At 40.2% G+C, this 15,808-nt stretch overlaps 1 protein-coding gene across 1 annotated transcript in view; it reads right to left on the bottom strand.

The window, feature by feature from the left end:
* Positions 1-1,300: 1,300 nt before the first annotated feature.
* The window catches only part of LOC115004525 (nociceptin receptor-like), an 18,412-nt gene continuing 3,904 nt past the window's right edge, over positions 1,301-15,808 (bottom strand). The window contains exon 4 of the mRNA XM_029426169.1: positions 1,301-3,138. Coding sequence (XP_029282029.1) covers positions 2,594-3,138 — 545 coding nt within the window. The 3' untranslated portion in view covers positions 1,301-2,593. The remainder of the gene's footprint in view (positions 3,139-15,808) is intronic.

Below are 15,808 nucleotides of genomic sequence, written 5' to 3'. Positions count from 1 at the left end.
ACCCAGAGTTCATTACCTCAAAACCCCCGTTAGTTTCTCATCTGATTCCCCAAACCTGACAGCAGCTACAGACCTGGGAAAATCAGCACACCTCGATGTGTGATTTTCAAAACAGCTGTGATTATATCGCCTTGTTGCTTATAGTATTCAAACAGGATGTCTCAGATGGTAATCTCCTCCAACCTAATCGTTTTTACATTAGACCTGTCCTGTCCACCACAGTGGGTCAAATTCAGTGGCTTGAGTGAAACAGATAATAAAATCCTGTACACCTGTATAAATTACTCAAAAGGTGTTAAACTCATCATATTCCTAAAGTTTATACTAAAAATTTGGTGATAATTGCAATGTAACCATGGAAACAAGCAGAGCTTCAGCTGTTTGGCAAGTTAAAAATTGAGTCCCGAACCCAGGGCTTGGTATGTAAAAATGGTTTGGAATGAAAACTATAGCAGAACATCCCTAAATATGAGCCCTACAATTGAACTTTTTACTGAAAGCAAACTTTGGTTTATTTAAGCTAGTAAACTTCAGTCTACATCTCCAGTTATGACTGCATCAATGTTCATGTATACACTTTTTAGCCAGAGGTAGTGCTAAAAAGTGACTAAGTATTGCAAAAGACAGTGATGATACAGAAAAATGTAATCATTTCAGGGAAGTTATTTCCTATTAAAAGGAGGAAGGTGGTGTTTTTCTGCAACAGGTACACAAATGCTCCAGAATCAGCTAACGGTACAGAAGTGCCAGCTCAGGAAACAGAAGCAAACATTGATCTTGTAAATGGAAAAATAGAGAATATTTATATACTTTGTTTAGTTCATCTGTTAACCAGAAAATAAGTAGCCTTAGTGCGTGAATCTGCTATCGGGTTTGGGGTAATCTGTATTTCCTTGTATTCATTTTGAAACTTATTTAAACTTAAGAGATATCTGGTTCAATGGTACAATCACGGATGTGTTGTAAATACCATCTGGTAAGCATGTTTCAAAATATGAATTATATTTATAACAATTAAGAAGAACAAATTCATTACCAGTAATCGCTTAATCATCATTCGACAAATATCACATTTCAGATGTGCTTGGAATAAATATTATCTTTGCCCCGGTCATATAAAAGAAAACTATGTTCATGGCAAGCTTTTCAAGTCCTTGCTGCAAATTTAAAATGGGTACATCTACCGTCGGATACAGGCAAATTAACATTTCATGTGTGGACCAACCAGTCAGGCACTGTCCTTCATCTTGTGTCCTAGAACACAGCAAGAATAAAAATAAGTGTAATACCCAGGCTAGGCTTGTCCCAAACACAGATCGGTCGTTCATTTTTTTTTTGCTGTTTTTGTAGGTTAACATCTCACCAGTTTGTCTCCGGTCCCAACCTCTAAATTGCCCACAGGTTCAAAAATCACAAAAACTCTATGAAACTTGTTAGACAGGGTTTCTCAGGCTTATATAACCGCTGAAAAACATTCCTCCTATGAGAAATAACATTCATGTGATCCATAGACACAGTTTAAGAAATATTGTTCAGGAGAAACTTGTAGCACATAGTTATTTTCCTTAAGACGGCTATTGTTTCAGTATTACATCCAACCTTCTGTCTACCGGCTGCATCATCACATTATACTTTGTGTGCCCATGTAAGTCTTTATAAGGGCTCAGCAGCATATTACCATTATGTTTACCCATTGTTAGAGAACCATCACAATCAAGACCCCATAATGGGATCAGTGCGGGACACAGGGCATTGTGCCCACCACTCATGAAATAAAGTTATTTAAAGATACAATAAACAGCAGTGAAAGTGTGTATTATCTATTTCACATTTCAAGAAAGCTTTACTCTTTCTTGGCAAGTCTTCAGTCCGCGATCCTTACCGTGCGTCCAATGTTATATTATTTCTATAAGCACCAACGCAGTGTTGCGTTGCGGTGGTTTCAGAGATTTTGGAATCTGCACTCCTTCTATTAGTCCTGTGCTGTGTATATGCTCTCTCCAAATGTCTAGCCCCAACCCCTGCCTTCTCATACCCAAGTAAAGTCAGACATCTTTCTAGAGATGCAGCAACTGGGTACCAACCTCAGTTTGCAGATGCAGTTTCTGTTTGTGAGGCTGTTGTTTTTGGATTTGCAATACATGTCAAATAATTCCTCTTTTGTGTTTAAATCCACCTAAAGACAGTTGGATTATTGATGTAAGTCTTACATTGCAAAATGTCTTACCCCTTCAGTGGAGGCCGTAATCATTCCAAGTTCCAGGATCCATAATATTTTGAGCTCCCCCCATATCCGGCACCATCGCCAACCCTGATGTCCACCACCTATCCCACCCAAGCTTGTAATGTATCCCTTTTCCCTCCCACCCTACCTTTGTCATCCACATCCCTACTCCTAAATTCTTTTCCTTTCGACCCCATCCTCCTCATCTCCCTCCCCCCCACCCCAGGCCAGTCTTCTAGTTGGGGGGCGGGGGGGCTCGTGCCGCTAGAGAGCTGTAATCTGAGTCAACTCTGTGTTGGAGTTCCCTGTCCCGTGGTTCTCTCTTCTCTGTTGGGGGTCTACCCCCACCAAAGGGAGCTCCACGCCTAGTCATGCTGGATTAGGTGTTCCTCCTCCAGGCCCACAACCATCAGCCTTGCAGCTGTAGGCCGCCGCCACCTCCCTAGCAATGCTCCTCATCCTGCCCGACTGCTGGGTGTCGAGGCGGAACGGTGACGGGTTGCAGAACTCGCGGAAGCAGCGCTTGAAGTTCTCATCCAGGAAGGCGTAGAGTACAGGATTCAAGCTGCTGTTGACGTAGCCCAGTGCGATGCAGAAGTGCATCAGGACCAACGTGAACAAGCTGCTCAGGTTGAAGCCCAGTGACTGAGCCAGGACCATGATCTGGATGGGGGTCCAACAGATGACGAATACGGCCACCACCACCAGGACCATCCTGGTGATGCGCCGCAGGTTGCGGTCCTTTTCCTTGGAGCCGGACAGGATGCGTACGTTGCGAAGGCGCTTGACCATCAGGCTGTAGCAGATGCTGATGATAGCCACAGGGATGAGGAAGGAGAAGAAGAAAACGCAGGTTCCGAAGACAGAATCCCAGTGACTCCTTGGCTCAGGCAAAACCACAACGCACTCAATGTCTAGATGCATTGGAGAAGAGAAAGAGATGAAGAGAGATACAAGAACAAAATGAAATATGTGATTAGAAAAAATTGGAAGAGCAGTCTATAGCAAGGTAGGTCCAGGATGTCTTCAGCCTACATCAACATAAAGACTGACAGCAGGGAGAAACTGCTTGCTCTCCTAAAAGTGAAAGAATATGATCAATCGTAGGATCAGTTATGCATTGGACCTTTTATTGAGCAGCGACACTTCCTCAAAGCTCTGGACTGGGGACTGGATTGCTCGCTATCATGACAGCTTTCGAGATGCTAGAAGGTCTGGTTTTTCACTTCTGATAAAACAGCTCCCCCTGCTTCCAGTCTTTGTGCTAAGCTAGGCTAAACAAGTCTGAATGCAGATAGAGGAAATTGATATAAATAAACCTTTATTTAAACATTATGCAATTAGAACTACTTAGTATATTTACAGAAAACAATCTGAGCTGAATACCTGAATAATATCATTTAAAATGCAAATGACTAATGAGTAGGCAGTGATACTAATAATAGAAGACAGGCACACATAATTGAGGAAAGAAAAAAACATCTGCATCTATATTAGGATATGATGATAGAGGTGCAAAGGAGACTGATGTGTGGCAGGATAAATGAACAGGGTGGGAGGAAGATGACAGGAAGATAATTGTGTCTGGACCACAGAGAGATAAGAAGAGGCAGGTAAAGTAAGAATGGTGACAGAGTTTTGGAAGAAGCAGGTGGGCTGGGGATGAGGATAAAAACAGAAAGGCGTCTACAGGACGTTGCACTGAGTTTACAAACAGCTTTAATGAATGATGACAGGAGAATATATTTTACAATATTTGTACAAAAACACACCTAACGATTCAGCCTAAATCCCAACAGAGAACAGCGCCGCAGTCCTCCTGATAAGACTGAACAAATTCACCTCAAATGCCCAAATGAAACTCAGCTGTTAGGTTTGGACACCTGAGGAAAATCCTCTTATCATAAAGGAAGAAACCAATCACAATCACAGTGGGCGACTGCTAGATAACAAACAGTAAACCTCTTCACCTCCGGCCAATGAGAAGGGATTTGCTGCAGATCCAAGGGGTGCAGTGTTTACAGATTATAACTCATAAACTCTCTGGAATCCTTAAAAAGAAATGAATCCTCACTCTTTCTGCAATATTGAACAAATTCTAATTTTGAACTGACGATTGCGCTAGATGAAAAGTTAAGGAATCACCAATGTTCAATTCATTTATGAACCAAATGATGGCAATTGCATCCATTTTGTGCCTTGAGATATGTCAGTCGGGACTGAAGTGGAGGAGAGATGGACGGAGATACAAGGTTATTAAAAACAACAGCATAGAACATGTAAATCTCACTTGCAATACAGTGAAATCTGATGACATACTTGGGAGTGTCACCTTATGACATCTTGTTATGACTTAAAATCTTACATTCCATCGTGTATGTTTAAAGGAACATTTAAGGATTCTACTGGGACTTCTCAAATTCCGGACCAAGGTCCACATACGATTAATAAATTGATAGTGACGTTGAGTGTAGTGTAGTTTAGAGATCACTTACAGAGATCCTGTAACAAGATGAATGTTGTTTTATTGCTGAGTATCTGCGTATGTCATGACGACCTGCTGTCGCTGCGGTGTTCACGCATCAACGTTACACTGGAGACACTTTGGAGTAATTAGTTTGAGAACCTCTTTATACTGAGGTATGGCTTGAGGAAAGTCTATGAAACTTGTGTTTTTACAAAAAGCACGATCATCAAATTAAACACTATTTTTGCACTTTCTGAAAACCTGACATTTTGAATTTAAGTGGTGTAAAGTATTGAACCGCCTACAGCAGCAGTTTAATACTTTCTTGCTTAGTCAGCCTGGTGAAACGAGAGCACGCTCTGAGCCCGGCAGAGCACAAAGAGCGATGGGAAGAAGGAAAAAACAACTCGCGTACATTTTATTTTTTTGACTGTTCATTTGTCAACAACTTTTTTTTGCCATTAGATGAAATTCATGTTTTAATCAAAAAATTTGAAGTGAGCAAAGTTGAGGATGTTCGCAAGGCCAAGAAGTTATACTGCTTTAAAAATGTAAGTGAAAACAATGAGGCTTGAAAGTATAGCAGAAGAACACTTCAACCACTCTCTGTGTGCCTTCTAGTTACTGATTATGATAATTATCCTGCACTAACAAGTGTTTTTAATGAATTAGTTGAATTTCACTATCCCTTGAGAGCACAACATCAATTCAATTATTGTCCCAGTTTTTAAGAAATGGGACAAAACTTGAATATAAAAGCTTTAGAGACGTTGTTTGTACTTTTAAAACCTTCTACAAAGTAAACATTTAGCAGTCCGTTTCCATATTTAAGGATTAAGCAATAAATCAAGTGGAATGTTTTGTCTTCCACCAAAGAATTCCATCCTCAAACTGTGTTTGCACCGGAAAGATAAAACAGAAAGCACACACACACACACACAACACACCACACACCACACACACACACACACACACACACACACTGCAGAATAGACTGCATAAATAGTCGAGATAAAGCCAGATCAAACAAATAAGAATAGGAACCGTTAAAAGAAAAAGTTGATCTATTATTCCATTTGGTGGATGCTTTTATTTGTTGCATCCCGCAGGGCCATGAGTGTGCATGATTCATCATGCGTGGGTGTCCCTTGTAGAAATGGAACCCATTACTGCCATAATCCAGCCATTGATCAATAACACAGTAAACGTCGGTGTGAAAGGACAGGAATAGTAATAACCTGCTTGATAGGGCTGTGAAATGTATGTGTTTTATAAAAATGGCTCTCAACACCAAAGAATATACTAATGGTATTGATCCCTGTAGGGAAATAATCCCTCAGAGGGGTCAGAGGGCAAATAGAACAGTAACCATGGTTAACATGTCCCAATTCAGTGTCAGCATCCATTGAGGACTGTGTACGTCACAGCATGTCCACGTGTTACGAGTAGAATCTAAGGAAAGCAAAGTTGACGCTTCATTTATAAACCATCCAACGGTTTTGTTCTCTGGTGTGTAATGAACATAGTTCATCTTCTCATTTCCTCTTCCCCCTCTCTGCTTCCTCTCTCTCTATTCTTCACACAGCGCTGACATTTTTGACAGCGAACCTTGCGGCCACTTTGACTTATCTATAATTTAATTCTCATTCTGCTCAGAGACAGCTCGTCAGTACACGGATACAAACCCGATCGTGTAGCTACCTAAATAACTGCAGATCCAGCTTCTAAACAGCTACATCAAAATCATAAAACTCCTAACAGGGAACTTTTATATCTCTGCACCTCCACCTGTCCGGGACTACTTCTCTCAGGCTTTCTACTGGGAGATGTCTGATGACATTTAGATAATAAAGAAATGGTCACTTTCTCTAGTTTAGTCAGTTTTCGTGCATTAATGCATTTGATTCACACACCAATGGTTGTGCAATTCATACAAGGCAACAGCTTGTTGGGGGTATTTAGGGGTCAGGTGTCCTGCTAAGGGACACTTGGACACATACGACCCTCTGGCCTTCAGACAACCTGGTCTGTCGCACCCACATTTGGCTAAATTCTGTCTTGGTTTGTCGTCCATTAGTGTGACAACATCAACACCAGGAGGGAGTGCATCCTGAGAGGCCGTGTCATCTACCTCAATGAATATCTGGTAAGTTTACCACAATATGTTTCCCCTGTAGCGTTGAACAGTGTTGCCCACACTTATTTCTACCATGGCATGTATTTATAATGAGAAAATCCTATGGCACACTGTAATCCCCACCCACATCTGGATGTCTTATCCCGTGTCTAAACCGTGTGTGGCGGACGATAACTTAAGTATCATTAAATAAATATATGAATAAATACAGGAATATATAAGGAAATAAACACACAAATAAAAAAATGCATGAATAAAAAAATATTGAAATAAATATAAAAATAGGTAGGTAATTGCATAAATAAATAAAAATTTAAACTAATTTTATTTCACCTCAGTTTTTTTATTTACAATCAATTATATTAGTTTGAATTAGACAAATGTGAATTCATTTAATTTAGTTAATCATTTAATATTAGCTATATTTGATAAAAATGAGTTTTTTTGCATGGAAGTACTTAGTTTGAGTTGGGGCTGCATATATTTATTGGATAGTAATCCTGCGCACAATTTTATTGAGTGAATCTAATTTTTTTTAGTGCACAATTTAACACAAAAAACAAACCAAAGACATTGAATGTCTCAACTCTCATCTCTCTGAAGAGCTGATGGCGGGAAATCTCAGAGATGGGATTTATTGCTTTTCCATTAAAGCTTCTCTGAAGCTCCGATAGACACTGACACTCCAGAGCTGTTAGCGGCAGTCAATCAATGGCTGTTGTGAAATATCTCACCTTTTGAAATGTCAATGCGTGACGCTTTCTTCCCTTCGTTTATACGCAAAGCAGTGTTGTCATATATTGTGCATGCAGTGAAATAGTATTCACAATTATCCCAGATTAACCTTCATTAATTCAAAGTTTATTGTCAAACAAGGTCACATCATCAGTTCCTACAGAAAAGAATGTTTAGCTTATAATTCCTCTTAGGTTTGGTACTGTGATTTTCAGTGTATTTATCATCACGCTTCAAGTCATCATTCACACGCACAGGTTGCAATATGGATTTCATTTCTGCTAAAGACACTTCAACATGTCGGCAGGGGCCGGGGATCAAAGAGCCTCTCTGCCTCCTGAGCCGCAGCCGCACAACCACCGCAGCAGAAGTCACGAGAGCACTTAAGTTTGACCCCATCTTGATTCCCATACAGGAGATTGTTGGATTGCTCCAAAGCCCTCTACGGTTCAGACGGCATCTTCGACTCCTCTGACTGACATCCAGAGTCAATCAGCTGACCACAGGCCACCGCTGTTTAGAAAACAGTCGATTCCAACGACTTCAGTGACCTTGAGTGACAGATGACTGAAGGTTTCACAGAGACATAGTAGTGACACAAAGAAGAGAAATAACTGAAGACTGTGTCGTGTTATTAAGAGTGTCTTGCAAGGTCAAGGAAATGTTGTGGCAAAGCCTAATTAAAGGTCTATGGCAGACTGTGTATCTGGACATACTAGTACTTAATAGTATGCTAGTATGGGTATTGCAACGCACCCTTGGTTTCATTACAGGAAGCATTCTCCTGATGGATGCTTTTTTTACACCCAATTTTCTCTTTAGCGTGAACTTCTCCATATCCACTGTTTCTTTCCTGTTTCTCTCCCGACATTATCTCTGTCATCAAGTCCCTACATACCCTTCTGTCTTTCTTTCTTCCATATATAACCAGAGATCTGTGTCCCATCCTGGTTTCCATTTCACAGTTGGTGATTCTCCACCTCAGCTTTCGTTCTTTTCATTTATCACTTCTACCCTCTCTTGCGTTTTTAGCCTACGTCCTATTTGTTCTTTTCCTCCAGCTTGAATCATCTGTATTTTTCTCTCATCTTTTTATTTTCTTTACTTTTATCTTATCTGTCGATTCCCCATTTTCACATCTGTTCCTTTTTCTTTCTCTTTTTCCTCTCGACTTTTGCAAATCTTTTCTTGCTTTCTCTCCTCTTTATGATTAACTCTTCCTCTTCCCTTTTTTCCTTCTTCCTTTCACATTTCCTCACAAATCATTTCCTCCTCTTTCCTTCCCTTTCCTTCCCCTATGTCTTCAATTTCCCTGTTTCAGGACAACAGCATTGATTGAAACCTTCTGCCCTCCTACCTGAACACGTGAATGTTTGTTTCTTCATCCAACATCCTGAAGCCACTTTTCCACCAGAACGTTTTTGGGGAATTAATGCCTCAGCTTCCGCCTGGAAACTTTCCGTATGAGAAATGATAAAGAACCTACAGATATGAGAATACGCTGCTAAAATCGTGTAATTATTTTCATCGGGGGTTAATCAAGGTCAATCCAACTACTGATGTATTAATTGCATGGGCTACTGATAAAGCAATGATATGTCAAATTAAACAGACATATTACTTTTGTTAGTGATATGACTTATCGAAGTCAACATTCAAATCCTCTTTACTGTATGTAAAGTGTGAACAAGACCATATCGTCAGCACTGAACTCCTCAGTAAATATACATGTAATAATTATCAATTTACCATTTATAAATGACGATCTTTACAAAATGTTACCCAGTATTTTCGAGGCTGCACAGTACTGTGGCTATTTAAGCTGTCTGTTCTCTTCTTTTGTCCTCTTGCTTCTTCCTCAGAGAGGAAGTAGTCTGTCTTGAGTTTGAGTTGTTTGTCACTATATGTTTTAGATACTAATCTGGATGAAAACGTTCATTTTCAATGGTTAAAATGTTAAAACATGTAAAACATTGTGCAGCCTTGCCTGAGCGCTTTCTAGTCTACTATCAAGTTTGACAGCACTGGGATTGACGACCGATGCCAAACCAACAATTTATACAAGCGGAGCCTAGAGGGTAACTCCACCACAATCATTGAGCCAGTTTCAAAATAAAAGCTCATGTGATGTTATCTAACCTGTTGAGGGTTGAGCTCATGTCGTGATGATAGCGTTGTTTTTGTGCAATGCTTTTTGAGTCTTTGTCGTTGATGCAAGTCTCTTGTTGATCAAAGAGTATAATCAGAATATAGTTAGCGATGGTTTCCATTAATTCAATATGATATCTGGTTTCATGCTCGTGCTGCAACTTCAAGCTGGCAAAGGAACTGGGGCATGTCTGCCCTCTCTGTAGCCTCAGCTGGTGTGTGTGTGTGTGTGTGTGTGTGTGTGTGTGTGTGTGTGTGTGTGTGTGTGTGTGTGTGTGTGTGTGTGTGTGTGTGTGTGTGTGTGTGTGTGTGTGTGTGTGTGTGTGTGTGTGTGTGTCTAACCTTGGGCGATACAGCACTTGTCATAAAGGTTTTATGTGGTCATGTCAGTAGGGGAGGGGGCACAAAACTCTAACACACACACACACAGACACACACATACACACACACACACACACACACACACACACACACTAAATGGTATTCCTCAGTTCTCTCTTTTGTTAGTTTTCTTCCATCAAACTTTATCGCTGGATATTTTATTTTGATAATTTCTCTGCAATGTCTCATCACTCATGCAGATAATTCACGGGCGTACATTTAAATAAGTCAACGTTAACTTCCAGCGGTTTCCTGGGTAAAATTAAGTTTACTTACTTAATTTGATTTCATGTGGATGAAAGGAAGGAGATTCGAATGAGATGAAGATGAGAAAAAAGGTAAGAATAAAATGTGATTAGAATATCATGTCAGCGATGACAATCAAATTAAAATAAAATGAAGCTGATGAAAATAAGATAAAAGTGAAAGAAAGATACATATGGGGAGAAGCGGAGAAGATACAAAGAGTATCAGACAGAAGACGACAACTGAGAGAATGAGAGTGAAGTGGAGATTTAAATGAAAGAATGATTACATTTAAAATAAAAAAAGAAGGAATGAAATGGTGAGGATGGGAATGAGATGAAGAGGAGTGTAGAATGAAAGTGCTTACAGAGAAGGACAACAGAAACACGGACATGAGAAGTAAATGAATGAAATTAATAAAGTTAAATAAAGCAGGAGAAATTTTAAAAACTGTGGGAAAAAAGGAAGAAAACATAGAAATAAGAAGAAGCAGGAGATAAATAGAGAACGCAGGAGAGCAGAGATGTAGCTCCACTGTAGAGTAGACTAATAAAAATGATTATAGGATTAGGCCGTAGCCGCAGGCGGGATCAATATCTAACCATTAGACTCCCATTCTCCTGCTAGATACAATGTATTACGCTTTTTATTGGAAACATAGCCCCGATTACAGCAGTGCTATGTGTGGACATGTGGAAAATCACTGGCCGTTTCAGATAGTGATTTTCTTTATATTTAGCGATAACATTAATGTTAAAAGCGTACTTGTTTTTCCACTCTCGATGCCCAACAAGTCCATCTTTCAATTCATCCGCTTTTACTTTATCATGCACAGTAATTCTTAGAACAACATTACTGACAAAGAGAGTACACAGTACCAGTGAGTAAGTATTAGTCTTTAAGATAAAATGTTTCTTTTAATGGATTGAGTGAAAAGAGGTCACTGACAGATTGGGGAACAGCAACAGGAGCCGCAGGAGGTTCTCGGGCCTCAATCAGGCTCAGAGGGGAAATTAATTCCCAGACAAGCAGGAGCCTGACCACGCAAACCTTTAAAAAGCAATAGCGGAAAATCAATTCTAAAATTGACAGGCAGGCTGGGAAGTTGCAGAAAGGATTGGAATAACAAGAGCGTGTTGGCAGTCTGGCAGCAGTGTTCTGCACAAGCTGCAATTAGAAGGTATTTTGCTTGAGGGGAGGAGAGGAGAGCTAGTTGCAGTAATTAAGCCTGGAGGAAATAAAAGCATCGATGACCCCGCCCAGGTCTGTGGGTGAAAGACAAGGGCTGATCTTGATGATGTGACTTAGCTGAACTGCACATAACGAAGAAATACAAATTACAGGTCTGAGTTAAAAATCACACACAAATGATGAGTTTCTAACATCACATTAGTCTACATGCTACTGAACCTATGAGAAACTGCAGTTGTATTAATTTATACTTAGTACCTTATAAACCAACTAGAGCATTGCGCTCCCAGACTGCAGGGTTACTTGTGGTTCCTAGAGTCTCTAAGAGTACAATGGGAGCCAGAGCCTTCAGCTATCAAGCTCCTCTCCAGTGGAACCAGCTTCCAGTTTGTGTTCGGGAGGCAGACACTCTCTCCACATTTAAGAGCAGGCTAAAGACTTTCCTTTTTGATAAAGCTTATAGTTAGGGCTGGCTCAGGCTTACCTTGGATCAGCTCCTAGTTATGCTGCTATAGGCTTAGACTGCCGGGGGACACCTCCCTGCTCTCTTCCTTCTCTTCCTCTCTCCTCTCCTCCCTCTCTTCTTCTCCCTCTCTATATGTATGCATTTATGTAAATGTATGTTACTAACTCATCATCCAGAGTTTCTGTGTCTCATGTGGCAGGTTGCCACTGATAAAGTTTACGTCAGGATCATGAATCGTGGCTGCGCCTGCTGACCTGGTCCTGCTGGACACCGGGAAGCCTTTTTGACATTTTCCTGGATTCATCCAAACTTTCTCTTTTTCAACACAACATCATTTCTGTCAAATGTTGTATTTGTACTATGTTGTTTATCCTGTACACACGACATCTATTGCACGTCTGTCCGTCCTGGGAGAGGGATCCCTCCTCAGTTGCTCTCCCTGAGGTTTCTAACATTTTTCCCCCTTTTATTATTTTAGGAAGTTTTTCCTTGTGCGATGCCAAGGACAGAGGGTCTAAGGACAGAGGGTCTGAGGACAGAGGGTCTAAGGACAGAGGGTGTCGTAACCTGTACAGTCTGTAAAGCACACTGAGACAAATGTAGAATTTGTGATATTGGGCTATATAAATAGATTTGATTTGATTTTGATTTGATTTGATACTGGTGGGAGAAATTAGAAAAATCTCTGGGAATAAACTTTTTGTTCATCCAAACAGATAAAGATTAGGGGACCCAAGATAGGACCATGGGGGATCCCAAGAAAGTAGAGCAGTAGAGGATGAGGATTATACTGCAACGATGTGAACTAAATAAATATACCGCATAAATAGTTGCAACAACGTTTTCCAGAAAACTGTTTAATATATTGCGGTTCAGTCCAGACAGTTTGGACATTGCAGCAAATGTCAACCTTTAAACAACACCTGTTCTGGCCGTTGCATGAGCATAACCATTTGGTGGGGGTAGAATGGATAAAATGATAGTCTCAAATCATGTATGTGTAAGATATTCAGATTGTAAGTGACTCAAGTCAAAACAATCAAGTCAATGTGGTTTTATCTGTTCACATTGTGAATTCAAAAAGATCTCTCCCTCTAAATCGAACAAAATCCATTTTTTAGATTGCTCAGTATAGGAGTATAGCCACGTCAGCAGCAAGCGTGGCCGCAGCCTGACAGGTGACCTCATGTCCACCCGGCGTTACAGCTGGCACAACTGATCTGATCTACTTGTAGCCTCTTAACACAGGTCTGCACACTGACCAAAGGGGAGAGAGCAACAGAGGGCAGAGCTGCGTCTGAAGACGTTAACACAGACACTGTTTAAGGCTTGAAAATGTTTTTCAGTCTGTCCTTCTCTTCCCCCGGCTTTTGCTGGTGCACGGCTACATTCTCAACGCCACCAAATGTCATCAGGGGAATAACTTGAAACCGTTAGAAAGGATGTGTTTTGCATCACCCGCATGCATCTGTGCGTACACATATATCCTACCCGCTTATTAAAACATTGCTCCATAGCACCACCAGTGGTCAAAAACATTACTGCTTTAAATAAGCAGGTATGCACCAACAAGGTCTCCTGATTTGTCAGCATTAAAAAAGAAATACAACCAAACTTTGGTCTTGCTTCTACAACACCTTTAAGAAAAAAGTAAATTCAGGTCTTTACTGCAGGGATACAGTCTCGATGGTCTGTTACCAGACTGTACCAGCAGCCCTGTGTCTACTGTGTAAGATATACATACATAAATAGCTATATTTAGATATGAAGTTGGTGCTATACAATGAAGTACATTCATTTACAGGCTCTTGAAACAATGTGTATGAATACGTAGTCATCTACAACTATTTAAACATGGACAGCCTCTTAAATCATTTAGACTTTGTCTCCCCCAAAGCAACACACACATATCAGTGAAATTTATTTGCCTAAAAAAAGAGACATAATTCACAATAAACACAATTATATTTTAGCTTTATCTTCTTATTCTTTCACATTTTTATTGTTATCGGCCACGATAGTGAAAATCTGATATTGTGACAACTCTATTTACAAGTTAATGCATTATGATTGCTTGATAATAACAACAACACTAATATAAATTAGAACATTTAACTTGTTCTTTCTAACTTTAGCTAAACACGTCGTAAACAGTATGCTCACTCTGTCATAACAGCAGTGAGTCAGCTAAACAGGCAGCGTATTAAAACTGCAGCGGGCAACATTGGAGGCCAGAAATGTGGTTGTATTAGCCAGCAGCTGCTGAAGAGATATTCAGCTACTAGTATCAATTAACAACCCTGTTTACGTACTGATGACATAAGTTGGTCATTGCCTGCTTTAACTTTGTATAAGCCTCATATAAATGCCACTTTGAGGTCATATGAAAGTCTTTGTGCACCTGTTACCGTATAAACTGAGCGTAATTCTTTGAATCTTTTGGCCTTTTTAGGTGAAGAGCTGCCATCTGCGAGCTGTAAACGCCAACAGCAAGAGTGTCACGCTATCCGAGGCTGCCAACACGATCAGATCACACAGGCACACAAATGCTCATCATCGCTCTCACACAACCCTATAAGGCAAATGCTCTGCTTTGACACACACACACACACACACACACACACACACACACACACACACACACACACACACACACACACACACACACACACACACACACACACACACACACACACACAACTTAGTATGTGTAGAGAAGAAGGACCCAGCTGGATCCACTCAGCACAAACTGATGAGCAGCTATAAGAAAATAAATGAAATGAGTCTATTTCAAACTAAGAGTGAAGCTGCTGTTATCCATCAGGTGTTGAGATGAACAGAGATCAAACTTAACTTCAGTATTTGGTTAAAAATCCAGCAGGAAGTTGCAGTTGAAGGTACAAGTATAGTCTTCTCAGTCCTCTTAAAACATTTAGCCATTAAAGCCTTAATTTACTCCGACTTTGAATCCCCAAATAAATCTTCATCATTTATTAGCCTGAGAAGATATGCTGCCTGTTTTATGATACCTGACATAAAAAATGACAAGACATTAAGTTTGCTCTGCTATTCATCAATGAGAGCTGAAAATATGGCGAGGGAGTGATTTCTGATTATTCATGTGATTATACAAAATTAATTCCTCACATGCCGCATGCCGTGAGGAGAAATAATATGTTTTTATAAAGAACATCCACAATTTAGATTTGAGTCATTTACAGTTTTATAGTGGTTTTATTCGTTTTCTTTGTGCTTGAGATATACTATTTAATAATATATTTATTGCAGTGCTTTTGTAAGGCAAACAGAATGTGCATTTAATCCTTCTCTGTGCACGTTTTACTAAATGTTTGAGAATTGGTACTCGGTCTGACCTGGACAATCGTTGTCGTGACCAAAGGGACCGATACAATCTCAATCATATTTATGTAACAAGGTGCGTGTATGAAAGAGCTTTAGTTTGCTTGTAAAGTGTACTTCGTCCCTCAACGATCTGAAGTGACAAGAAGATGAACCAACAAGGCCAGAGAGAGACGTATAAGAGAAGACACACACACACACACACACACACACACACACACACGGGCCGGTGTATCATCATTAAAGACAAACTGTCACACATACGCAGACTCTTAATGAAACAGATGAAGCATGGGAAAGGAAATGAAGCAGCACAGAAGAGGTTAACCTGCACGCAGAGGTTTGCGCACCTGATTGACTGACATCTCATTAAAGGAAACGGAGTTCAGCTGTGCACCCTGGAAGGGAGGCATACTGGATTTAATTAATCTAATGCTTTTATTAGATTTTAAA

The sequence above is a fragment of the Cottoperca gobio genome, unplaced genomic scaffold, assembly GCF_900634415.1.
Source record: "Cottoperca gobio unplaced genomic scaffold, fCotGob3.1 fCotGob3_124arrow_ctg1, whole genome shotgun sequence".
Classification (NCBI taxonomy): Eukaryota; Metazoa; Chordata; class Actinopteri; order Perciformes; family Bovichtidae; genus Cottoperca; species Cottoperca gobio.
The sequence above is the reverse complement of the archived record's forward strand: the minus strand, read 5'-3'. Positions and strand labels throughout refer to the sequence as shown.